Source organism: Mustela putorius, unplaced genomic scaffold (assembly GCF_011764305.1).
Source record: "Mustela putorius furo isolate JIRA1106 unplaced genomic scaffold, ASM1176430v1.1 tig00001069_pilon_pilon_pilon, whole genome shotgun sequence".
Lineage (NCBI taxonomy): Eukaryota > Metazoa > Chordata > Mammalia > Carnivora > Mustelidae > Mustela > Mustela putorius.
Window position 1 is genome coordinate 1,145,527 of NW_025421558.1, and position 27,440 is coordinate 1,172,966.

At 49.2% G+C, this 27,440-nt stretch overlaps 1 protein-coding gene across 1 annotated transcript; it reads right to left on the bottom strand.

Moving 5' to 3' along the window:
* Window positions 1-248: 248 nt before the first annotated feature.
* On the bottom strand, window positions 249-27,440 carry ENDOD1 (endonuclease domain containing 1). The gene is made up of 2 exons (XM_045087171.1): window positions 27,010-27,440; window positions 249-4,390 (listed from the first exon to the last, which is right to left on the bottom strand). The coding sequence occupies exons 1-2, from the start codon at window positions 27,307-27,309 to the stop codon at window positions 3,188-3,190; spliced, it is 1,503 nt and encodes a 500-aa protein (XP_044943106.1). The 5' UTR covers window positions 27,310-27,440; the 3' UTR covers window positions 249-3,187.

Consider the following 27,440-nt stretch of genomic DNA (forward strand, 5'->3'; position numbering starts at 1 on the left):
TGACCTGAGCCAAAGGCAGATGCTTAAGCAGCTGGGCCACCCAGGCGCCCCCAAAACATTTCTTAAACAAACTTAGATGTGAGCAGAAAACTGCCAGAGTTGATGTGCATAAAGAAGAAAATGGGCAAGAAATAAAAATCACAGATAATCACCAAAGCTCATTTCAACCATTAGCATTTTCCTCTTTTAGATATCTTATGGTTAATAATACAGATAGGCTAATACAGATGGATGGATAGAAGAGCTAATGAGTTGTCAATGATTACTTTATTGAGCATTGCAAGGTGCACAGCATTGTACATAGCCTGAAAATGTCAAGGTAACTTTTGTCACACCCTCTGTTAAGGCTTCCCTCATTTCCATGGTTTTGTGGGCTTTGTTCCTGTGCTCCAGAGAGCACGTGCTGGAACCGATTCTGCAGCACTCCTACACTGTGTTTCAGCGGTCAACAGCACCATGGGTCCACTCCACTAGGTTTCTGGACTCCTCCAAGACGGGATCCATGTATTGCTGGTCTCTGCAACCTTCATGTTCAAATTAAGGTTTTGAATCTTGGACGGGATCCATGTTTGACAGATGAATGACCGACAGAATGGTGAGTGCTTCATTCTAGGTCCTTCTCCCAACTCCCTAGTCTGCATGTAGGTGGAAGTGCTGATGGGGAGTGAGAAGCCAACATTCAAAAGGCACAATGGAAAAGAGGGGGGGGCCAAAGGCGTGGCTCATCCATAGACTAGAAATTAGCTCCGTAATAATGAAGAGCTGACTTCCCCAGGGCCCGAGAACATAACAGAGTGACAGAAAAATCTTCCAAGCTAAAGACAGGGGTCATCAATCCAAATTCTCACCTCAAAGCTCAAAGCAGCTTGGAAGGACCATCCAGCCACCTGCTGGTGTCAGTGTCCATAAATCAGGCTCAGCTACCTCACCCTAAGGGTTTATTTTGCCTTTTTATCCATTCCCAGATTTCACAAAAGGCCACACAAAAATAAATAAGACACTAAACAACTAGAAGTGAAAAGAAGGCATTTCCAAATGGCTCTCAAGAGGCGGTTTGGATGCCCCTGTTCCTTGCCTGGTGCCAAGGGGTTCAAGCTTCCATAGATGCCCTCTCTGGGCCTATCAGTATGCAAATACATACTGTGAGGGAACAAACATTCTTCGTGGGGGGGCGGGGCAGGAAGCATGTTGCTGTGCATGGACGGCTAATGGTTTCATCCCATAGGCTCAATCCATCCGATTGATGAGCCAGGGCTTGGGCTCTGTTGGTTGGGTGATGGAAAAAAACCAGGGAGGCAGCTGAGTACTGACACACACACCACCATATCTGACATCCCAGGTGCGACGGGACATGTGTGAAAGACATTGGCTCCTGATCTGCCATGAGCCAGCAGAGAAACTAAAGACAAGCCTGGTGCCTCCCTGTGCCTCCGTTTCTTTATCAGTTGAAGATTTGGCCAGACCATCTATCTGGTGGCTTTAAAGCTTCCCTTCCTTTCATCCATCAGTACCAAGGCAAACCTTCACCCTTCCACGTACCTCCACACGGCTGAAATGAAGGGAGGCCCACTACAGAGTCTTACACTCACAAACAGAAGTGTTGCTAAAATGCTGCTTAAGATTCTTGGATAAGTCTAGTGCGACACCCCCTACCATGGACCAGTATGGTGTTCATAATCCCCAACACTGTCTCACCAACTGATCTACTCTGGGTGTGATTCAATTCTTTTTCTCCAAAATGGAACTCACTACACTCACATTTCTGATCTACCTACCTTCTGGAAGTATTGTACATTTGGCCCATTTCTATCTCATGGCAACTCTTTAAAATGTTCAGAAAAATCCAGATGATTCCATCTCAGCTGTGGAAGGCAGAGCAGTTTGGAAGATGCTGCTTTCTCCTTTAGGGCAAGATTTAAAATGATAAGTGCTTGATCAGATTAGCTCCCAAATCAAAATTGCATTAATGGGAGAGTTGTGTTTTCTAGCCTCAAACACACTATAAAATGAATTTCCTAAGACACGGTGATTCTTAATCAAGTTTATGCTTATATAAACTTATATATGGATATGGGTTATTTGTTTTTTTCTGAAATGGATAGAATAGTTGTTTTCTTCTTCTGTGGCTCTTCTGTATACATTTATACCAAAACAATCATTTAAGGATAGAGGTCAGAGTATTTTACTATAATGAGTACTTGTCTGAGGCATAACAAAGACTGACCTAGAATGCTGGAGAGTACGAATTTTCCTATTGGCTAACATATCAGTCTTTGAGCTCATTCTTGTCAGCCAGAGACTTAATCTATGTCGAATTAATCCAAGCTTAGCTAAGGATTCTCAAACCTATACCACCTACTCAGAGCAGGGTTCTGAACTTTGTACTCTCCTCTTTATGCCCAAGAAGACTGTGCTACACTGTTCAAAGGGCAAACAATTTTCGCCCTTGCATTCAAACTTTGTTATGCCACATTTAACACAAAATGCTTATCATTACCTTAAAAAAAATGCAGCAAAACTCATCTTGGGAGGGGGGAAAAAAAAAACAACTAAACACACACACACACACAAACGAAAACAAAAAACACGAAAACTTACACGTCCTTCAAAGCCATGGAAAGCTCAGGGATATTAGCAAATCTTTGTCCCTAAGAAAGTTATTTTAACAAGAAAGCATGTCTGCACTTCACCAAGGTCACCTGAGTTAGAAAGAAAGAGAAGCAAATGAAAACAAATCGACCAGCAACATTATATAAGTTGTGCCTCACACCTCATAACAGAAACAAGATTCCCACCCCACTCTCTCAGAAACTCTTTGGGTTAAGGTTGTCTCCTTCCTAATTCTTCCCTTCTCTGTAATTCCTAGTTATCACAAATGAACACCAGAGTATCTCAAGCGGTCCATCTAGCAGCAGAGTGGAGGAAGATTATAATGGTTTGGAAGTTTGCCCATATCTCACAGATGATCTACCTACCCATAAGCCCATTCTCAACATCTCTCTTTGGTCAAGTCTAAATTATACCATCTTCCTTTGCAAAACATGCAAATACCCCTACCACAGGCCAAGATATAATGTAATTGAGAGCAAACAGAAACCCATTGTAAAGACAAAATATTCCAGCTTTCTCTATTAAAAAAAAAAAAATCAAATTCAATGTTACTGGACCCTGCTAGTGTTTTTGAGTTCTATAACTCCCCTGAATTGTCAAAAGTAACCCGGTAGCCAATCCTCTTGCAGATACTAAAAATAACCTGAAACAGGCTCCCCATAGTGCCAAAAGCAGCGTCAAAGAGCAGAGAGAGGGTGCCGCCCAGGCCCATGGCGATGTCCTTGCACACAAGTGGAACCGCGCCTATGGTGTGCATGGGGAAAGTGGCCACGTCCACAAGGACTCGGACCGGAATGCCCAGAATGCGGCAAACAGCCTTCAGCAGACAACAAAGGATCCGGAGAACGGCCCTGATGATTTTGACCGTGACTTTGAGTACCTTCCAGGGAATGCTGGCCAACTCTTCCCCGATGGCCAAGAAGTAGGAGATGGTGGCTGAACCCAAGCGGTAAAGGCAACTTTCTATGCCGTTACACACTTGCTTGGTAACAAACCACAGGACGTACATAATGTTCTTCAGGACGCCCACGGCAATGTAATAAAACAGTTGGAAAAGCTTGATGACGGGCGTGGCGAGGAGGCCCATCAGCTTGCCCAGAAGGCCCCTCCCCTCCTCAGCCGGCTCCCGAGGCAGCAGCGCGGAGCCCTCGCCCTGGGGGCCGGAGAGAGGACGAGCGTCCTCTTTGGTCTGCGCCGTTCGCTCTTCATCCTGGACTTGGTTAACCACTTCCAGGATTTTTTTCATTCTCTCCGTGTCCTGTTGTGCTTCGCCGCAGTTGTCCTGGAACAGCCGGGGGCTGGACGGAAGCAGTTTCTCGAGCTCGGGCACCATCACGTCCTCTATGATGTCACCGTCGCGCGCGTGCTGGACGAAGCCCATGGCCCAGCCGGCCCCGGGCGTGGCGCAGCAGGCGGCCAGCCAGACAAACGCGGGGATGGCCACTCTGTCCTTGACCTTGCGGCGGGAGGGCACGGCGCCGGCAAGGATATACAGGTCCGCCCCGCCGCCGCACTGCGGGGTCAGGGCCCGCTCCATCAGGCTGCGCAGATCCCGGTACCACCGCTCGCGGAAGGACGGGGCCATCGGAGCTGCGTTTGTGAGCGCGAACGTAGCCACTTGGAAATCATCGCTAAGGGAGACTGGGTACACCTGTCCGCTTTGCTCATCGGAGTCCAAGTAATCTGTGCTGAGGGCCTGCTGGCTTCCCAGGCTGTTCACAGAGGTGACGGCATCAGCCTCATCACTTGCCTCCTCGAGGTGGCTGGTGGGGTCGTCGATCTGAAAGAAGAGAGCAAGTGTTGAGATGCATCCTGTTCCCTGGAGAGAGGGTGCCCCTGGATCGCCTGCACTTGAAGCCGGGGCTCTAGAGTAAAGTCCCTAGGGCACCAGCCCTCCCAGCGCCCGGGTGGGGAAGGGCTTGGTTCTCTGGTGCACACACACACTCCTTCCTAGTATCCCAGGACCCTGGTGTTTGGAAGCAGCTGCAGAAGAGGCTGTTTCCTATTTTATTCTCTATGTACACTCCGCCCTTTCTCTGTGGTAAGATACTCTCTCTTTCTCTCTCACGCATACACACAGATTGGGTATTATGAAGCCCCTCTACTATATCATTTATTAAACATTAAATCCCAGGGTCTTAGAACAGTCTGCTCACTGACCTCCACTAACAGACATGCCCTTGCGATTCCTGCTTCTTGAATTATAACGGTTTTTTAACCTATGACAAAACTTTCTTCTGCTCCCAGGCTCACTAGTATTTGAATGTCACTCATTAAAGAACCATCTGAATAGCTAAATAAAATCAGAATAACAGCTCCCTGTCATCACTGGTCTTAACTCTACAGAACAGCCCATGGGTCTCGGTAGGCTTCCCTTTCTGAAGGAATGTCAGTGTATTTGTAACTAAAATACCAAACTCACCTATGGGAAACTGGACTAAAAATAGAGTATTTGATTTAGAGATTAGATTTAGAGATTCAAAAATAGAGTATTTGATTTATTTGATTTAGAGATTTGATTTAAATCAAATATATTCTTTGAGACATGATCGTGTAAAGGGCAGTGTATTTTTCCATGTTCTCTGCAGACACAGTTTAATGATCTGGTTATTGCCATTATAGTAAATTACTGACAACACTGCTCCCTGAAGACAAAAATATGCCTGTGATGTAAGAGGTAATTTCAGATTGCATTTCTGGGTTACACTTGCCCTTCGGCACACAACACTAATCTTGCTCTTTGGTTTCCCAGAGGAACCTCTGGACCAAGGGACGGGTACAAAGCTCACTCTGTGTGCTCTACCTCCCTGTGGACCTGGTTCCCCTGGGCTGCCCACGTCATTTGATACAGTTCCTGTGTTTAATGGAAATTTTTTTCCCTAATCACAACATGCTAAGTAGGTTTTAGAAAAATGAACTCTTCCCCCTCCACCAGCATCCTGCTCCATAAATAATCATAATAAATTCCTTTTCGAATTTAGTATCAAGAAAAAAATGGTTTCTCTCTATGAGTCGGTCTCTGTACCAGAGAGTAAAAGCTCTTGAAACCCATGGGGTTTCTTTCTGTTTGGGAATTAACTGAAAGGAGACTTTCAGAGTTCCTGCCAACATGCATGTAAGAAAAAAAAAAACTAATTGGGTGCGTGGGTGGCTCAGTGCGTTAAGCCTCTGCCTTTAGCTCAGGTCATGATCTCAGGGTCCTGGGACTGAGTCCCGCATTGGGCTCTCTGCTCAGCAGGTAGCCTGCTTCCCCCACCCCCCACCCCCGCCTGTCTCTCTGCCTACTTGTGATCTCTCTCTCTGCCAAATAAATAAATAAAATCTTAAAAAAAAAAAAAAAACCTAATTTAGAGAATTGCAAAGGAGGGGCACCTGGGTGCTGGGTGGCTCAGTCGGTTAAGCGTCTGCCTTTGGTTCAGGTCATGATCCCGGAGTCCTAAGATGTAGTCCCACATCGGGCTCCCTGCTCAGTGGGGAGTCTGCTTCTCCCTCTCTCCCTCACCCACCCTGCACTTGCTTGCTCTCTCAAATAAATAAAATTGTAAAAAAAAAAAAAAATCGCAAAGGAGGACTAGAAGGGAACTACCCATCTATTCAACAATATTTATTGAGCATATATTACATGTAAGTAGGACTAGGGAAGGAAGCAGTAGCATGGGTAACCCCCACACCCCACACCCCCGTCAATACTTCTTAAGAACTACACGCCAGGCCCTCTTCTGAAAACTTCACATGTATTAAAACAGCAAGTGGCTATGCTAAGTCTTCACTCATTTAAACTCACCAAAAAACTAGGTACTATGGCATTGCTATCACCTTTGGATAAATGAAGACACTGAGGCACATCCAGCTTAAGAAGCCTAGTCTAGGTCACACAGTGAGGGATGGCAACACCACGCAAACACGCCAAGCCCAGCCCCATGGCTGGTGACCTTAATCACTGCTTTATGTGCCTCCAACTAGACCTTCATAACATGAAGAAATGCACCATCTCTTTGGGGAAACAAGACGTAGATACAAAGTTAAATAGGAAACCAAGATAACGGTGCCTGCAGATTACCCTAAATGCTGCAGAAGTGAGATAAAGAAAAAGAGCGAATGAATTCCAAAGGAAGGAAGGGCACCATGAATGCAGTCAAGGATGACTTCTTTCTTCTTAGAGAAGACAGAAGCTGAGGCAGGATTCGAAGGATACATAAGACTTCCATAAATGTAGACACACAGAAAGGTCAGTGAGTCTTAACAAGACTTCTAGACCAAGGCATGGGGGCAGAGACCAGCGGCCTGTAAAAATAGGATTCTTTCTCTTTTTTAAAAGATTTATTATTTGGGGGAGGGGGAGTGAGGAGCAGAGAGAGAGAGAAAGATTCTCTATCAGACTCCCTGCTGAACACGGGGCCTGAAACGGGGCTTGATCTCACGACCCTGAGATCACAACCTGAGCTAAAGTCAAGAGTCGGACACTCAACTGACTGAGCCAGCCAGGTGCCCCCCAAAATAGGATTCTAAGTAAGGACAAGCAAAAGGCTGAATTGTAAAGGACAGTAGGAAGCAGAGTATCAATGATCTGATACACAGAAAACTCACCATCGGAAAATTACCTCGACCAGGGAGTGCCCACTGTGCACCAGGCACCGTGGAAAAGGCTTTACACAAAGCATCTGTTTAATCCTAACAGGATCCCCATCGCCTCAGATATGGCAAGAACTGTAAAGCAAGTTTGCAAATAATTACAATTTGGAAAGCACTGCCATGGGGGCATTTACTCTTCACATAATCCAAGGGGCAAGGCACTATCTCTGTTTGACACACAGGAAAGTGCAAACTCAGAGAAGTGATAGGGACAAGGTCACCCAATACATAAGTGGCAGGCTGAGGTTTATAGCCAGCTTCTCAGACTCCAAAGCCCCCGCCCCAGGCCAGCAGCAGCCCACGCCTCTGGGCGAGGAAGGGAGCATGAGAGCCACATGTTGGCCATGCTGGAGGACAGGTGGGGGACAAAAGACACATGGGAAACACAGACAGAGCTGCAGGAGAATCAAGTACCTTGGGTCACACCAGAAGTCAGGGGAGGAGAAAGCTTTAGGTAGAGAAGGTCAATAGTGTGGCCCCCCCACAGAGAGAGGAAAGGGAAGGGAAGGATGGAGACAATGATCAAAGTCTTTGATGATTCGAGAATCCTTAGTAAGACTTCAAAGGGCGATTTCCACTGAGGGCTCGGGAAGGAAGGCAGACTGTGAAAGTGACCGGATACGGGCAAGCGTGGACTGCAGACATGGATGGCTTGTAGGAGAAGTCTTAGGTAAAGGCAGACGATGAGCAGGCCCTCAGCCAAGAAGCAGGACTCCCAGGAATCAGCAAAGATGGTCTTCCAGCCCCCCCACACAACCCAGGGCCAGGGGCCCTGGGAGTGGGGGTGTTGCGAGGTCTCTGTGTGTGCAAGGAACATTTGGGGGCCCGGAGGCATCTCAGGGGAATAGCACCACAGCACCAACCGAGTCCCTGAGGGCTTCTGGGCTACGAAATCCATGCAAGCCTCAGGGACCTGAGTCAGCTGGTGCAGATTTGCCGCAGTGGAGTCTGTCACCAAGTGTGGTGGGAGGAGCTATTTGTGAACAGTCTGCAGAACACAAACCTAAAGCTGCAGCAGTCGGCAGCAGTGAGTGCTGCTGCTTTCCCTTCTTTCCTCCTTCCTCTCACTCGCTTCTCAACTCCCCTGGGAATTCACAAGCACCTTTTCTGAAGCCGTTCAGAGGCCTGGCAGGTACAGGGGCGCCCCCTTCACTGCCTTCCTGGTACCAAGACAGCACAAGGATTTTGACGGGACAGATGACCCAACGGGGCCAGAAGAACAGAGTCCCAGCAAAGACCCCCAACACCAGTCAGGGGACTGTGCCGAAGGGTGAGAGAATGGTAGCAGAGGGAGAAGGGTTGTGTGCCCTGAGAGAATGCAGAGGCATAGAATGTTCCAGAACACAGAGCTGCACAGAGCCTTTGCAGAGGGCTGGGATGACCAGATCAGGAGGATGGGAATGTGGGAGAGGCTTACAACTAGTCACATAGTTTAGTTTTTAAAAGAGCCCACACGATGGATCCAGCAGAAAGAGATATCCAGGGGAGGGGGGGCTGTCCATGTGGAGATCGGGCTCCTGTGCATTTGCTTCTTACATTTTTACAGACAGCAATTTCCACAGACACCAGGATCATCTCTCATACTTTCGTCTGCCTAAAACATCATGAAGATTCTGGGCATGGTAGCTTCTAGGTAGGTGGTGACTGATTAGTATACTGGTGATGACGACAGCACTGATGGCATTGTGGGGGTGAGGGGAAGGATAGCAGAGGGAATGCTTCTGGGAGCACATGAAGAAGCCTCAGCCCGGGATCCAGGATGACGGAACCTCTGCTGAGAGCACAGGGGGAGGAGGAAAGGGGGTGTTGGGAGCCGGGACTGGGGAGTTCTCTGCCCTAAGTGGGGACATGCAGGCAGAGCCCAGAGAAGGTCTGCAAGCCTCTGGGGGTCACTGTGTCAGGGAATTCAGGAGAGAGGCAAGGAAAGATGCTGGAAGGAAAGGGAGGCTCTGTGGAGGCTGCCCAGGACTAATGGGCCAGGCCAGCTCTGCGTAGGCCAGGACTGTCATTTTTGTACTTGTCCTACCCACAGACGTGGCCCACAGTCCAGGGGCAGATGCAGAGAAGGAACTGGTGACGATGAAGGGGGCAGAGGGCGTTGGCATCAGAGGCCGGGGGGCAGAGTCCGAGGGCGGCAGGTGACGGCTACGGGCACTGCTCACAAAGAGTCTGTATGCAGGTGAGAAGCAAGACAGGCTCAGGGGACGTGGACTGGGGGTGCCAGGTGGGAGTAGCACCAAAAGACAGAGTGGGGAGAAGGTAGCCAGGCCCTGAAACCATGTTTCTCCATCTGTCTATGCCCCTGAATGGAAGAGTCCCAGCCCATGGCCAGTGATCTCTGGGTCCCAGCACCCAGCACAGGGGCCCTCCGCAGCAGGAGTGATTGGTAGCCACTGAAAGAATGATCTCATCCTGCAACAGTCTGCCGGTGCCCCTCCTGTCCTCGGGTTTGCAGAGGAGAAAGAGAGGCCCCGGAGAGAACAGCCTGTTCTCCAGTTCTGCTCTGGGATCTGCTATGTGGAAAAGGTGGTCATCTAGAAGGATTTTAAACGGTTGTAAAACTTTGCAGTGATTCGGGAAGGGTGGAGTTTCTCCTCCTGGGGGAGAATCTTAGGCTGGGGCTAGAGAGGCACTTGCAGGGCTGATCCAGACACGATCCTATCGTCAGGAGAGACCCAGGGGGCCCCTATCTAACTCTGTGGGGACAAAGAGGCTATTTCGTTTGGGGAGTTGTTTTATTTTCAAGAAGAGCTAAGTAATCGATGGGCTGAACAGGTGCTGTTCCAGTTCTGGTTCTGCCCTGATCTATCACACACACAGACACACACACACAGACACACACACACACACACACACACACACACACTGAAAAGATGCTATCATTTCATGACCACCTCCAAGCAGGGAGAGGGCCCCTCCTTACAAGGAATAGGAGTGCTGCTGACAGTCGGAACATCAGATAATCTTATCAGACCCGGAGCTGGCTGGTGCAAAACAGGCCCTCTCCACAGACACGCACAGGAGAAGCAACATCAACCAGATCTGAGGCCTCGGGGGAATCCAGAGAGAATGCCCTCACCCCAGAAAATACCAAGCTGGAGGGAAAGCTGCCTTTCAGAAAAGGAGCAGGAGGCTGGTGGGACCAGGAAAGCAGAAGAAGGATATTTGAGGAGGAATAACCCTTAAGACCTTGCAGCTCTCCGGGAAGGCATAAACAGAGTTCTGACCCAGCCGTTTAAGAAAAAAAAAAAAAAAAAAAATCCTCCCTGTTTGGCATCCAAAATATTCTTTATCCTCTTGAGAACAGAAACAGCTTTAGAAGACTTAGTAAGTTTTTTTTGTTTGTTTTTAATTTTGATTCTTTTTTTTTTTTCCTTTGTTAAGAGAAATGCAGGGTTTTCCATTTCCTGACCAGCCCTTCAGCACTGAGGCGGGCTTCCCAGTCCTGTCGGGCCTTCCTCCCAGTGAATCACCCTTCCTTTGGGCCCCCATGGCCACTCACACACCTTCCTGCCTCAGGGAGCAGCGGGCATTTCCAGCTCCGCCACTGCGAGCCCTGGAGGTGCTCAGGGTATGTCCCCGAACCTTAGGGGTGCAAAGGCAACCAGTGAAGGGTTCTCTCCTCCTAAGTCAGAGGATGACAGAGCAGAAGATAGACTACAGTTCCGTTCCAGCTCCATCGCAGACTTTTCTTTTTGATTGGAAGTTAAAAAAAAACAATAGAAGGGAGGGAGTAAAAAATGCACCAAACCTAAACAGCAGTACCAGTGGGAGGGGACACCTGAGGGGAGGCTGGCCGCTGGCCTCAGGGACAGACCAACTCCCCACGGGCTCCTTCTCACACAAAGCGCCAAGTTTCAAACCCCCTCCAAGAGCCTCCCGAAAGTGGGCCGACTCCTTTAAGACCTTTCCAGAAGTGCAGTCCCTCCTCAGGTTACATCATCCCCGCTCTTCTTGGGTTTCCTGCCTTGCTACTTATTGAAGCCCGTTTTCCACTCTCTGCTCTGTTCTTTTCCAGAGCAATTATTCTTAGCATGTGACTGTGTGGTACAGAATTCTGAAAAGTCCGTTAAGCTGAGACATTTCCATTTCTAATTTTTTCCACCTTCTGGGGTCCAGACCAGATTAGAGGTTCTTGGGTCTGGCTGCGCATCAGAATCACCTGGAAGCTTTGAATAAAATATGTCCAAGGCCTCACCCCAGCCCAATTAAATAGGAATTCTGGGGTCAGGAGATGGCTGGGAATCAGGATGTTTTTAAAGTTCTCCGGGTGATTCTGAGCTGAGAACCTGTGGGGCTAGATCTGTATCAGTGTTTCATTGATCCCATCAGTCTCTGCTAGAATTAACTCCTGCCCAGATGGCCAGTACGAGGAATCAGGGACGGCTCTTTAAATTAGTAGGTTTCAAAATTCAGTTTGTATCAGAAGCTCCTTGGTCCTTGTTCTTGTGCTTCACCCCAGGGACAGACTGCATGGTGTGGAGTGGGGCTCCGAGGGCACTTTTACTATCATCCCAGGTGATGCCGATGAACAGGGCGGGGGGGGGGGTTCCCCATGAATCCCACACCTAAAAACAAATGTTTGAATCACCTTAGGGTAGTGCCCCAGCTGGGTTTACTGATTCACGTGATGCTTGTGATTCCGGAGTGCATTATCCTCGCGCTGCAAGAGCGCCGGTGATGATACCGAGGGAGAGAACGAAGTACTGTAGGGCCATTTAAGCCTGCCGCCTATCGGACCCGTTAGTAGTCTGGTCACAGACGTGTGTAAGCATGGATTTCCTGCTTTATCCATACGTGGAACCAGAAGCCCATTTTTGCTATTTATACTCTTTTGAGCATATCTCACTACGCTAAGGTCTTTGACAGCAACCTCGATTTCCTGGTTAAATGACAAACGGGCATATTTGTCAGCACACCCCCCTCCCCAAAACTCCTCCAATCTCTTCCCTTACTTCAACCAAAATAGGCTAATCCGTCCCCAACCATATGAGTTACATGGAGGTCATGTGACTGCTTCCCTGGTTCCGTTTGCACTGCCCCCTCCTCCCTACCCCCGTCACCTGTGACCTCAGGGGTTAGGGGGTGCCTCCACCATCCCTCTCTACTTGCATTCCACCTGGCTACTCGGGCCCAGCCCCGGCCTCACAGCCTCCCGTGCTGGGTGGTCCCCTTTGGCCTCCCACAGCCATTTTCCACTTTTCTCCACCTGCTCTGTGCCCCAGGAAGCTGACTTTTAGGGAGCACATCGTCTGAGCTCTCACGCCCTCTGGCTTCTGACTGAAGCAGCCAGGGGAGGATGGGAGAGAGAAAGACTGAGGCATTTCTTCCTTTGCTCCCCCCGCCCCCCACCTGGCTGCTGTGGTTCTGGCTCTGACTGAGTTTCTCAGTGGTCATGGCTCCAACCAGGCTCCCACCGGATCCCACAGGCTTGGAAGGGTGACAGCCTCCTGTAAATGGCTAGGCCCTAGCAGCTTTGCCATACCTTGTTGACTCCCTTAATTCTCTGGAAATAATTTCTTCATTCCAATCTTTTGGTTAAGCTACATGGAGAGTTCCATCCGTTTCCTTCCAGGACCCTGGTGCAAACAACCTTCCCAAGATCGCTTTCCCAAGATCGCAACTTTCCCAGTCCCGGGAGACTGATTCCACCTTGGGGCCTTTGTGGCATGAGTTACACACAGAGTTGGTACACAGAGCCGGTTCCGTTGAGTAGGGAAGGTCCCTTGGGTAGTCGAATATGGCTACCCAGACTGGGGTCTCCCAGACAACCCAGCTATCTCAGCCCTCATCAATCAGTATGCTATAGCTAATTTCTATTTCGAAAGTAACTATTTCAGATACTCTCTCTGAAAGAAAGCACTTCTTACCACATGACCTGACCCCCTCCTACCCACCTCCTTGCCAGTCACATCCGGCCAGCAGCCCATCAGAGGGCACTCTCTCGGATTTTCAATCCAAGAAATTCAGAGACTGACAACAATCAGAGTGTGAAGCAGTTTATGGCTGAGAGCCAGGTTGACTCACTGAAAAGCAGGAAAGCTGTGAAAAGACCAGGAGAGGAGGATAGACACTCTGAAGACTAAAAGACCATTTGACTTCTAGAAGTTTCCCAGCTCTGGTTCCTTGGAGGCCTGTGTGTATCTCGGTTCCCATGTCTGTCAATCTACCAGGGATCTATTACCACAGCCCTGCCCTTCACCTGAATAAGCTTGCGTAAGCCTGTGATTCATATGCCAACCAGCCTGAAGCATCAGGAGAACCCAGCAAGTCCCCTGTGGGAGTTGGGGCAGGAACCTTATAGGCATGAAACCTTCCAGACACCTGGATTAAATTTCAGAAGCAAATGAAGAGATAGGCCTGTCTTGGTTCCAGAAGTCTGGGAACAGATCGGAGGGGCACCCCATGGAGCAGAGAGAAGGAACTTCTACCGAGCTCCCCAACAAAGACCATATCAATGGGCAAAGGAACATGGAGGACAGTGTATGAGCCACTGAACTCTGAGAAGAAGCTGAGACCAGTCACAAGGAAGGTAGCAATGAAGCAGGAGTATGGATTTTTGTTTTTGCTTTTGACCAGCTCAACAGTTTTATTAGAGAAATCCAGGGTTACACAGGACTTTAGAGTTGGTGTTGGGACTTATTATTTTTTTTTTTTTTTTTGCCGAAGTTGCATACGACACTGACAAGCACTGGTTCTGCATCTGCTTGGCCTGACCTGTCTTCTTGCATTTGGCCACCTTGAGAGTCTGACCTCTTGCTTTCCTGGCACAGGCCAGGAAACCCCTTGAGAAATAATAGTAAGGCCAACAGCATCGTGACCCTCAGCCTGGCATGGTCTGGGAAGCAAAGTTTACTTGTTCATTCTGCATGCTTAATGTATGCATACTGAGTGCTTGGACACAATGGGGAGTGCCTTTTGCATACACTGTCACACCATCTTCCCAACCCCCACCGGTGGAATGGGGACAATTTGTTAGGCCCATGCCACAGAGAAGGAACTAAGCTCCACGAAATTCAGTAACATTTCCAAGGTCACAGAGCTGGTAAATGACAGAGTTAGGACTCAACCCAATTTTGTCTCTCTACAAGTCCCACCCTCTTAAACACTCTGTATGCTTGTTCAGTCCTTGCCCCTTTGGGGCTAACAGTCTAGAAGGAGAGAATTCAGTGATGGTCACGATCTGCCTTCCTGACTTAAGTAACAAGACACCTGCAGAAACGGACTGCATCTTGATCCAGGGCGGTGTCTGAGACTCCTACTTCTTGGCTTGGTACTGAGAACTCACTAAATGGTTTCCATGTGGATGAGAATGGCAACACCCATCACAATGTCAATCAGCAACTGGGGGGTGTGGCTCCCAGGTGGCTCAGTTGTTGAGCATCTGCCTTTGGCTCAGGTCGTGATCTCAGGGTCCTGGGATTGCATCAGGCTCTCTGCTCAGCGGGAAGCCTGTTTCTCCTTCTCCACTCCCCCTGCTTGTGTTCTCTCTCTCACTGTCTCTCTCTCTCAAATAAATAAAATAAATCTTAAACAAACAAACAAACAAACAAAAAGATGCAGTCTAAGCCTACCTCTTAAACCCCAAGTCACTGATGATACTCTCTGGTCTCTGGTCAATTATGACCACATTTATTACATACATGAATGAGAGAAGGTACTCGGGCGCTGGCTATGGCAAGAATGGAGGAGCAGAATGGAACCCAATACTGACAGCAGCAAAAGCAACCGTACCATGCCTGGTCCATGAGCCACAACCTGCGATATAACCACTGTCAACCCAATTATGGGGTCACCCTTGTTGGAAAACTGAGAAAGGCTCAGGGCCTGTCTCCACACAAGATGACAGCTACAAGAAATAGCCTTTCTCTGAAGCTGACTGACAGATTTACCCTCCATTTGGAAGACCATTAGAGAAGGGGACCTGACAGCCCTACTGCCTTTCCCACAGCATAGTAACTCTCACTGTGGGGAAATGGTTTATTTGCCTCCTAGAACTATTAAATCTTAACCCTTGTGTCTTCAGCACAAAAGAGACAGCATATGCTTCTCATGTTGTATAATAAATATGATTTGAAGCTAGTAAATCTGCCCTCAGGCAAAACCATTCCCATTTGTTCAACCTTTTCTCCTGAGCTTTATGAATTATGAATGTCGCTCTTTTTTTTTAAGATTTTTTTTTTTTTAGGTTTTACATATTTTTTTGACAGAGAGGGAGAGAGCACGAGCAGGGGGAGCGGCAGACAGAGGCAGAGGCAGAGAGAGAGGAAGAAGCAGGCTCCCCTGCTGAGCAAGGAGCCTGATGTGGGGCTCGAGCCCAGGACCTCAATATCATGACCTGAGTCAGAGGCAGACAGGCGCCCCAAATGTCACTCTTCTTCAAGTTCTTCTAAATGTGAGATTATATGACAGCAGGGCTCAGGAAAAGACCCAGATTAGAAATGAGGAGACTAGTCAGCTCTGCCACTAACTGGGTTCCTGATATTGGGCAGGCCAGTGAGTGCCCCATAAGAGCACAAGCATCACCCCTGCTCAGGAGCACAGGAAGGGGCAAGAAGTAAGATTATTTTAGGCTACCCTTGAGTTATCTAGACAGTGACTGGAAAAAATATGATAAAGTAGACTTTGTATTTGAAGGGCCCAGGCCTTCTATATCTTTTCTTTTCTTTTTTCTTTTTCTTTAAGATTTTATTTATTTATTTGAAAGAGAGCAAGAGCAGGGTGAGGAGCACAGGGAGAGGCAGGCTCCCCGCTGAGCAGGGAGGCCCACGTGGGGCTCTATCCCAGGACTCCAGGATCATGACCTGAGCTGAAAGCAGACGCTTAACTAACTGAGCCACCCAGGCCCCCAGGTCTTCTATTTCTAAATTAAATAAATTATTTCTATCACTCACGAAGAGCCCCTTCACTTTCTCACTCCATGGGTATGGTGGTCCTTTGAGGGTCTTGTTAGCTGTGGCTCCGGGGTCCAAAAGGGTGCTGAATCTTGTTGACTAGAATGAAAGGCCTGAGAGCCTATATGCATCTCTATGTGAATAGAAATTTCTAAAATGTTAGCACGCATGCACACACACACTCAACTGTCTGTGAGAAATGAGATCCTTTCCTTTATATACTTCTAAAATGCTCAAAAAGTATTTTTACCATAAGCATATATTACTTCTAAAATCCTAAAAATCCTTACTATAAATGATGGCCATCATCATACATTAATAGGATTAGTTGAAAATTGTCTGCGGGTCCAGATCTAGGGCTGCCAGGATGCAAGAGGACTAGGATTTCCCACGTTTCAAATTGCACTGTTACTGTTCAATCCATATTTGCTAAGTGATCCACACTGAGCAACATTTCTTCATCACTTAGAAAGCGTTGGCATGAAGCTCGACCAGGGGCTGGCAAGCTACAGCCTGTGGAGCCAAATCCGGCTAACCACCAGTGTTCATAAATAAAATTCCCTCGGGACATAGCGATGTTCATTCATTTACGTAGTATTATCCAGAGCTGTTTTTGTGCAAAAACAGCCCAGTTGAATAGCTGCATCAGAGACTTTAAGGCCCACAGAGCTTAAAATACTTCCTATTTGGCCATTTACAGAAAACGTGTGCTGGTCCCTGGGTTAGAGACAGAGGCTCGGACAGTGAGCAACCAGAACCCTGTACTCTCCTTCAAGGCACTTCGTGTCTCACTGGGTGGCACTCAGTCCCACAAAGATGTGTAACTGTGACACAGTAACAAAGAAAGGTGAGCTCTGGTGCTTAGAGAATATTCTGGGCAGTTGCCCTCTTTGGGAATTTCAAGGAACACAAAATGCAAAACCAAATAGCAGGTACATAAGTCCTTTGACAGGAATTAGGAAAACAGCATTACCACCACCCCCATCGAAATGATCCAAAATGGCTAGAGGTGAAGGCCTTGCAATGTGTGTGGCACCAGATAAGGCTGGGTGGGAAGTGGGAGACACGTGTGCAGGACCCTAGGGCACTCTGGGGACCATGATAAGGACTTATCTTTACATGAGGAGAAATGGAGAGCCCGAGGCTTTCCAGGGAGGCTGCTGGAGGCACGACGGGCTTGATGATCTGAGAGGATTTCTCTGGCTTCCAAGGGGAGTAAGTTTAGAGATGCAGGAGGAGCAAATAACCAGTGCGGAAGCTGTTTTGCAGAGGCCTAGAGGAAGATGAGGGGAGCCTGGCCCTCCAGGTGCAGATGGAAGGGATCATGGGGGCAGGTATGTCCAGTGAAGGTCCAAGAGCAACGGCCCCAAATGGTGCCCTTGGCCATGAAGGAGGAATCTGCCATCCTGGGCACCATGGTTCCACACTGGAGTTACTCAAGAATGAGAAAAGACCAGTGGTGGTTCATAACTTCACCTTTCCCTTCCCCAGGCTTCCGTGCACCCTGACATTTTGGCAGATGACCAGTCTTTTGGAAACATCGACAGTGGCCATTTCCTTATGCGGTCCCAGTCAGTCCTGCATCCTGGTCAATTCACTCAAAACACTGATGTGATATGGGTCCACTTCTTCCCTCGGTTATAAATAGTTAAATAATGATACAAGGACCTCCTGAAACCAATGCTACCATCTCCCAGACACAGTGGGAACTCGCAGGCTGGGGGGATATCGGGTGACCTAGGACATGAGGGCAAAGGTAAGAACGTGCATGGGGACGGAGGACATCAGTTTCCAAACAGTCCTAAAGGAAAAAGGGAATTTCTATACTTTCAAGGACATGGGAGGTGCTGAGTTGGAGCGAAGGCCCTCTCCCAGTCCCAAAGCAGGGTGTATGACATTCCCCAGGTATGAAGTGACAGAATGTGCTGGGTTCAGCGGTCTCTCCTACTCTGGGCAACCAGGCAGGGGGCACCGGAGGGACTCTCAAGCTCTCAAGGGCTGATGGATGGATGAGCGGGTACTCTCTCTCTGTTCCAGAGGTGGGGCTCTGGAGGGTGTGGTTTTCTTGCCCCCCCACCCCCCCGGGGCAGTTGGCACCTGGTCAGGAGCTGGACTCTCCTGAGGCTCGTACAGGGCACCCATCCCACTTTCAGCTGCAACAGCTCCACACCCCACAAAAGCAAGAGCCCTCCCTCATCCTGGCCACACTGAGACTCAGTGATCCTTGCTGCCTGACAAGGGTTTTTAGAAGATCCCCCCCTTCCCCAACCCTTTGGAAAATGTCTGTTTGCATAATGGCCACAGGATGGACTCAGGGTGGACTGGAGCAGAGCACGATTGCAAAAGGGGGGCAACAACCCCTTTGGCCCAGCGCAGCACCTCCGGCTCCTGTAATCCACTGTGGCTTCAGCATGAGGGGGCCCCTGAGGGCCGTGAGCATCCTCAGGTGTGGGCATGCGGCTGTGGGCTGGGAACGTGCTTCTGCTCTATAAAATCCTGATAAGTGAGCATGCGAACTTTGCAAAGAGCAGCTTCACTCCACAGAGGGAAATAGGAGATCCCCGCACGTTAACAGGTTTGCTAAGACAGGCAGCTCCACGAGCTCTCTGATGTCAGAGAGCCCCAGTCCCACCCTTCCTGGCTGTGTGAGTGTGGACGACAAAGCCATCCTCTCTGTGCCTCAGTAGCCTCCTCTGCCCCAGGAGGATCACAACAGCACCAATTTCCTGTGGCTGCCATAAGGATTATGTGAGATCACATGTGAAAACAGGCCTGGAAGAGTGCCCAGGGTGGTAAGGAAACCCCCAGCGAGCTCCCAGCCCGACCTGAAGCTCCACCAAGGATACGGAGAAGCATCTCGTACTTAGCACGGCTAACACGCCAGCTCCTCTCTGGGATCCTGGTCTCATTCGCGGCAACCCCATTCTTTCAGTTGTTCTGGCCAAAGTCCTTGGAGTTGTCTGCGACTCCTCCCTTTCTCTCCCTCTTGGCTCTTCCTTCAAAATAGACCTAGAACTAGACCACCACCCCCAGTGCTCCAAGCCACCACTGTCTCTTGCCAGATTATTGAAAGTTCCCATCTGGCCTCTCTGCTTCTACCTTTGAACCCACACAGCCTGCTCTGAATGCAGCTGCCAAGATGATCCCATTAAAATTTAAGTCCGAGCACGTCAAAACCCCCCTGCTCAAAGTCGGCTCAGTGGCATCCCATCTCACACGAGTAAAAGCCAAGTTCCTTACAAACAGCCCAGGAGCCCTACGTGGTCTGCCATCTCCCACCCCACCTCTTGGACCTCATCTCCTGCTACTCTCCTCATGAATCTTTCTCTTGCCCTATTGGCCTCTTCGTCAAACGTGAGGAACACTCCTGTCTCAGGCCTTTGCACTTACTGTTCTCTCTGCCTAGAACATCCAACCCCCAGGTACCTGCATGACTGGCTTTGTCTCTTCCTTCAGGTTTGTACCCAAAATCACCTCCACAATGACACCTTCCCTGAAAACCCTTTGAAAACATCACCTTTTCCCTGTAGCTCATATCCTCCTGCCTTGCTTTATTTTTCTTCTTAGTACTTTCACTATTTAATTTGTTATATCTTTTATTTATTTTATCACCTGTGTCCTCTATCAGATAGTAAGCTCCACAAGAGAAGGTATTTTTGTTTGTTTGATTCACTGCTCTGTTCCCAGGGCCAATAACGGTGCCTGACACATAGCAGATGCTCTAATAAATATCTGTTGATTTAGGGAATTAACTAATTCCCTAAGTTAGTTCCTAATTCCCTAATTCCTTAAGAAGGCCAGGGCCGAGGGCCTTGTTAAAGCATTAAGCATTCCTGCCAACCGAAACTCAAAACCAATCATGCCTAAAATTAAGGTCCAAGTTGACTGGAACATGTAATTTAACCTTTATTGTCACACACTATTTCAGCCTCCTCTTTACTCTGCAAAATGAAATGTACCCATATTTTTTATCTTGATTCAAAGTATAAGATGTTCTCAACCTGACCTCTTCGGAGGGAGCCATATGCTATCCGGCACTGGGTCAACAGAAGCTGACCAGAATACTAACGGTGTTTCTATTTTTGGTTCATACCATGAGTCGGTTTCTCTTTTATTCCTCCTTCCTTTCAGTGGCCAAGGAGATACATCAGCAGGCAACAAATTATGGCTGCCACAGATGCCGCGTTCCATGGGGCCGATCAGTTACGCGGCCACTCCGGAGACATGATCTATGAATTGAAGGGGGATGAAGGGAGACCACATTCTCAATCCAACGGCAATTCTAGGAGTAAGACCAGATCACAGGAAGCACCAGCTCCTGGCGAGTGGGAGGATTTATTTTCTCATATTCTCACTTGTACTTCAGAAGTTTCACTGGCTGTTTAAAAGGAAGAGAAATCTGAAACCCAAAGAATAAACTCTTTATTCAGGGAAAGTTCCATTGTATCACCATGCGCTCGTAACTGAGCTGAGGACAATCTGAAGCCAATTCCAAAGCAAAGCCACAAATCATCCAAAGAACTAGATGAATTCAGTAAAATGAAAATAAGCGAACAACCCTAGTCCGTCAGTTTGGAATCTGGAGAGGAAACGTGAAAGCTGTCCCTGGAAGACCTCACGCTCGAGTAGGAAGGACACGAAGAACTTGGGAATCAGGCAGCCGTGACCTCCCATCCAGGCTCTGCACCCAGCAGCTGTGGGACCGTGGGTAAATGGCTTCAGCACGCCGAAGCTCAGTGTCCCAAACTCTCAAACATGGGTCCCAACATCTAGTTATAGGATTGAGTTAATTTGCGAAGACGCTTGTCCACAGTGAGGGAGTCGGTAAGTGCTAGCTCCTTTCCTGGACTGTCCGAATTTGAGTCTGAACTGAAAGAACGGTGCCCAGAGATGTCACCACTGAACTGTCTGGGGCCAAAAGGGCTTGGAGATGTTCTGCCAATGTAGGGCAAGGCCCTTTTCCTGCTTCTGAGAACGAGCACAAATCCAACAGGAACACTGAATTCCAAGAGAGAAAAAGGCAGAAGAGGAGAAAAATGCAAGGAAGGAGTCGAGGTGATTTGTGCTTTTGCTATGTGCACCCAAGGAAGGAAGCAATTGTGAGTGACTGACTCTGGAATCATCCCTTTGAGTCAGCCGCTTCCCAGGCTTGCCCAGAGTCAGCGCTGCAGACTGCACTGCCATTGTTCACTGTCTGTTTTGTGACAACACACCTCTTGGTGACTCAGGACAGAGAGGGTGGAGGTGTTTCTGGCACCAATTTTATTTTTGTTCTTTCAATCACCTCAATCCATTCATTCATCCATCTAGCCATTCAATGTCTCACCAAAGCTCTTTCTGAGCACTTGTACAATGTGAAATATAAGCCTGGTGTTTGAGATGGTGCAGATGGAGGGTTTATGTTTTAAGAGAGTTGTAGAATTTTAAGAGTCACCTGCCTAATCCAACATTTCATTTGTGTGTTTGTATTTGTGTAGGTCTTTCACATTTTATAGCACATGACTCTTGATCTCGGGGTCGTGGGTTCAAGCCCTACACTGGGCGTGGAGCTTACTTAAAAATATAAAAATAAATATATTTTATATATTAAAATTATATTTTATTATTATTTATATCATTATTTTATATGTATTATTTATATTCTTTTATTATATTTTTATATAATAAAATAAAAAGGGGACCTGACTTAGCAGAGCATGAGATTCTTGATCTCAGGATTGTAAATGAGTTCAAGGTCAGTATTGGAATTCTCTCTCTCCCTCTGCCCTCCAACCCCCTGCACTCTCTAAGTAAGACCTTAGTAAAACAGATACCTTTGTATTTCCTAAGACCTCACCATATTCCAGGTACCGTGCTATAGATTCATGTGTGTTACTCTGGTCATGTGTCACAAACACTCTATGAAGTTAAACACTGTTGCTGCTTCAAATAAGCAGATCAGAAAAACAGGACTCAAAGAATTTAAGGTCACATAGCCTATATGCAGCAGAGCAGGAAGTGTGGATTCAAGTCTGGATTCAAACTAGAAAGTCTGTATCAGAATTGTCCTGTTTGCTGCACAGGGATTCAAGTATATAATGTCTTCTATGTATCTGTTCTCTGACACAATGAAAAAGGGACTGATGTTAGAATAAAGGCCTGTGTGAGAGTTTCAGGGTGTGTGTAGGTGAGAAGCCACTGATAGAAATTAAAGATCCAGAATTTAATCAAGTTCTAAATTGCAATCACTGTTCCCAGGCATTTACTGAAATCTGAAATATGGCCTCACTGGGCCCTTTAGGACAATGCTCTTATAGCTAACCAGAATGTACCCTTCACTCCAGAGCCACTTACACCTAAGCCTCGTAAGTACGAGGTCAGATTTCTGCTCCCACTTGTCCTGCTCACTATTGAAATGAGCAATAGAGTGGAAATTAAGACCCCCACATACAAAATGAAAATTAATAACCTACGGCCATTAATGCGGTGGCTCGACTATGAGGTCAAAGTGATATATGCAAAGAGCACTGGACTGAGAGCACATAATCATGAGTTCAAATCCAAGCTGTGTGACCCTGGGAGCATTGCTTAACCCCTCTGAGTCCATTTCCTCATCTCTACAATGAACACAATGACATCTACCTCCGAGTATTTTTGTGAGATTAAATAAGTGTAAGCCGAATACAAAGCCAGATGCGTCCAGTGTTCATCTTGATAAAACAGTAGTCATATATGACGGCCTCCAGCATAAATGGACAGTGCACGTTGGTAAAGCATTACTGATATCTTCTCCAAAAATGCTTCCATTAAATGGAAAGGAACTGAGAGATGAAAAGGTCTGGGGCTCCCCGTACAAAAGAACAAGTTCTCAAGTCTCTCAAGTCTTGACTAGAAACTTTTTAAAGCATCTCCACCATGCTAATGGGGGGAATATTTTCTCACCTTTTTTGCCTTTTCCTGCATTCCCTATTTATTTACTTACTTATTATTTATTTCTTAAGATTTTATTTGTTTGACATACAGAGTGAGAGCATGAGCGGGGGAAGGTGTGAAGGGAGAAGGAGAAGCAGACTCCCCGCTGAGCAGGGAGCCCAACGTGGGGCTCAATCCCAGGACCCTGGGATCATGACCTGAACCAAAGGCAGATGCTTAACTGACTGAGCCATCCAGGCACCACCCCCCATTCATTCCACATAAAACTACAACAGCCCACTGTTTTCTCTGCTTGCTTTGGAGTTCTCCTTCTGCCCCTCAGAAGATCCCATTTAAATTCTTCCCGTGTGGGTGGACATGGGATCCTGTATCTGACACCAAAAGCTGTTGTCCCAAGAAGAGATCTAAACCCTTTGGGGTCATTCCAGAAGCCAGAGTTGGGACTAATGGGGTGGACTTAGAAGAAGGTTCCAGCTCTGTACATGGAACATGTTTGTATTAGCAGCTGCTGGCCAGCTATGGGGCATGCCTGTGCAGCAGTGTGGGTTCCACCACGAAAGCTCAAGCCGAGCGTCTCACCCGCTGCTGCCTGACTGAGCCCAACAGCACATTATTTGATTCAACCCTTGCTGAGGGACTGTGTGTATCCCAGGCACTAGGAACACAAACAGAATGAGTGAGACGCAGCACTCTCCTCTCAAGGCCTCACATGGAGGAGCTAAGTCAGGTGGGCAACTCCTTCTTGAAGAGAGGATACCTTGGCAGTCTTAAAGGATGGAGGAGGGGAAGAAGTGAGGGCAAGAGAGGACAGTACAGAAAGGGGATTCGGGGCCAAAGGAATGAGCATGAAGACAGAAGTAGAAGTGACAAGCAGTGTGGTTTCTGAGGGGCATGCCAGCAGCTGGATAATGCTAGAACAGAAAATGCGAGGGTGGGGAGGAGTGAGAACCAAGGCTGGAGCTGGAGCCAGGAGCTAGGATGTGGAGAGCCTTGTAAACTGCACCCTGCGGAATGAGTTTGGTCTGGCAGGTGTCAGGCAGCCAACACCTTAAGAGTTTTAAGCTCAAGAGTGATGAAGTTTCTCCAATCTTCAATTTTGGGTTTTTTCCCCCAAGGGAAACAGGACAGCTGTGAAAGCTGCTGAATTGGGCTGTGGAAGCCCCCCAGGGACCAGCGGAGCCCTGCCTGACTCATCACTCAGGGTAAGCACGGAGCTCCTTCAGCCTCCCACCTCTTCCTCCCCCATCTGCTGGGCCTCTCGGTAAAGCAGACTTCAGAGAAAGGAGATGTAGGCACAAGGCAGCTCAGCATTATAAAGTGCTCTGAAGCAGCCAGAAGTCCACAGTGAGCCTTGAGCATCCTTCTGCAGTGGGGACCTTGGCTGGAAGGCAGGTCCTGGGATCCAGGCCAGGGAGTGGGGTGGGGGGGGGGTGGAGTGGGGTGGAGAAAGGTCAGGTTTGCTGCAGTGTGCTCCAGAGCCCGCCTGCATCTCATCTTGCAGCTTTTTCTCCTCCCTTCTTCCTTCCCTCCCTCCTGATACCCTCTGGCTCCGGACTGAGGCTGGGGGGAGGGGCGAGGAGGGGTGGAGTGGGGTCAGGGAAGGAAGGAGGGGTCAGGAACCCACCGTGCAGGAAAAAGCATCAGCCACCACCACCATTCTGACCTCCCAGCCAGGAACTCAATGGCCTCCTGTCCTCTTCCAGATCACTGTTCATCTCCCACTCTCAAGCTGCCATTTGGACCCATGTCTCCCCTCCTTCCCCATCCTCTTTTACCTCTCCAGCGCCAGTCCTCATTTCCTGCCCCCCAGGGGCCCAGGATCTCCTCTGCCTCTGTGACTTGGTTTTACCCCCCAACTTGCTCCACCTCTTTCTGGAATTGCACCGATGGCTCTGCCTCACTAAGCCTCGATGATTCCTTCACACCTGCTCTCTCCCTTCTGTAATTCCCCTCCATTGGGAACACCTGAGCAGACTGTCACCTACCTACTTCTACTAGTTTATTAGCTCCAACCACTCCCCACACACTAATCCCGGACCGTCCTCTTGCTCTTTGTCTCCTGAATTCTGCCTCCTCCTCCAACCACTGCACAAATGTCATCCTGACCCTAAGGCTTTCCCCTCTCACCTCCAAGAGAGATGAAATCTAATAGAACTTTGTTTACCTTTATTAAATATGGGCTTTGCTTAGGTCCTAATAACACTAGTACTTATGTGCCAGGCATCTCTCAGAGAACTTTATATAGTCACTCATTTAAATCCTCAAGGCCACCCTGTTATTAGCTCCGGGATAACCTGCCCAGTTTTACAGCTAGTCAATACAGAAACATTCTCAAACCCACATGGCTTGGCTCTGACCAGTTGTTTTGCCACTCTCCACCCAGCAGGGTTTTTCACCTGCACACCAGGAAGCCTTAGAGCACAAGAGCCACCCCCTGTTGTCCTGGTACCCTAAGTTCCTGGCACCCAGCAGGTGATTATTAAATGTGCTCCGAATTCAACTGAAATACAACGCACATTCCTGTGTCTTCCTCACATGTATGTTCTGTCTCCTCGAGCCATCCAGGAGATCCTCAAGGAGAAAAGCTTAGGTCATCCGTTTCTTGAGAGGCCCACAGTCGTGAGGCCTAATGAATTGGGGGATAGGGAGAGAGCTTGAAGCTGGGGCAAACTATGGCAGATTAATATATGTCTTATGTGCGTACAATTTACAATGGCATTTTCACACATGCCTGATCTCCTAGGTCTTGACATCAAGGTGAGGGCTATGGATTGGATGAGGACAGGAAGGGAAGAAGACTTACGTGCAAGATGGGATGAGTCCTGGTCAAGCTCTCAGAGCTAGAACTATCTGGACAACATTACAGGGATTACCGCCCATGGCTCTGAATGCAGCCCCTGAAAGCCAGTCTGTTCCCGAGTGTTTTTGGCCAGCTGTAACCATCAGGGATGTGTGGGCTCAGTGAGGAGCTCTGCCCCCTGCCAGGGTGGTCTGGGTGGCTGGGGCCAGCATAGGAAATAGTGGAAGATGGGTGAGGGACAGAGAACCTACCAGAAGGGAGCATGGCTGGGTGTGCAGAGGGGGCTAGCTAAGCAGAGACAGGATGTGTTAAGGCAGGTTCAGCAGGGCCTCTGGGAACCTTCTGCAGTGTCGGGTCACCCTCCCCAGAACACTCATGACACGGTTTCCAAGTGGTCTGATAATATAGATATGACGAGTCGGGCAAAACTAGTTTGCCCTTCCCACTAATTGAAGATAGTTAGTCTCCCTACTGCTTATAACTATGCCATGGCATTTCTAAAACCATGTACCTTTATTGTCCTAACTCAGCAAAACCACAGGTCAGAGTTACTCCACGTCCTGTGCACAAGGGGTTTTCAGGCTCAGGTGGCCTCAGCAGAAGAGCAGCTTTTCCGTAGTAGAAAGGGAGGTAAACTTCTAAGCCCAAACACCTGTCCCATCTTACCAGCTGGTTGGACTTCCACAGGTCTCTTCAATCCCTGGGCCTTGATCTCCTCTTCTGCAAAATGGGCATGAAAACGCCCACCCACCCGCCTACCCCGGCCCAAAAAACTGGCGAGGCCCTGCGCCACGGCCTGTGGGCTCCCAGAAGAGGCTTTCCGCTGATTTGAACTGTCCGTCTCACGCCCCTCACCGGTCGGGAAATGAAGGAGACAGTGCAGACATCTACCCCGAAAAGCAGGGGAGAACCTTCTCCCACTGGGGACCGCGGGGGCCCCTGCGTCTGAAGCGGAGGCTTACGGATCGCCAAGCCCTGGCTGCGGCTCAGACGGGGTGCGGCGGGGAGGCTCGGAGACTCGGGGTTCCTGACCCGGCCCCAAAGACGCGGGGGCTTCCTTTCCCCAACCGCGCCCTCGCGGCGGCGGCCCAGCGCGCCCCCACCTCCCCTACTCCCCCGGGGCCACAGCCCCGCGCCCGAGCTCGGGCACCGCTCGCTCACCTGCGGCTCCACCAGCCAGCGGGGCTCGGCGCCGGCAGCCGCGGGGCGCGCGGCGCGGAACGCCGAGTACACGGGGATGCGGTCCCGGCGGCTGTACAGGGTGGCGAAGCGCTCGGCGCCCTCGAAGCGCTGACAGATCTTCACGTGGGGCTCGGCCGCCAGCCCCGCAGGCGGTGTCCCGGCGTAGAAGAACCGGTCGCATTCACCGAAGCCGGCTTCCTCCTCGCCCACGAGCCGGCCTTCCAGCAGCCCGGCCAGGGCGAGGAGGCTGCCCAGCGCGAGCCAGCGCGCGGGCCGCATGGCGGCCTCAGCGGGCGCGGCGGGGGCGGAACGGCGGCCGGCCGGGGGCGGGGGCGCGCGGGTTGTGCGGGCTGGGAAGTCGCGAGGGGAAGTCGGGACCCGGGCGCGGGCGCGGCGCGGCGGGGCGAGCG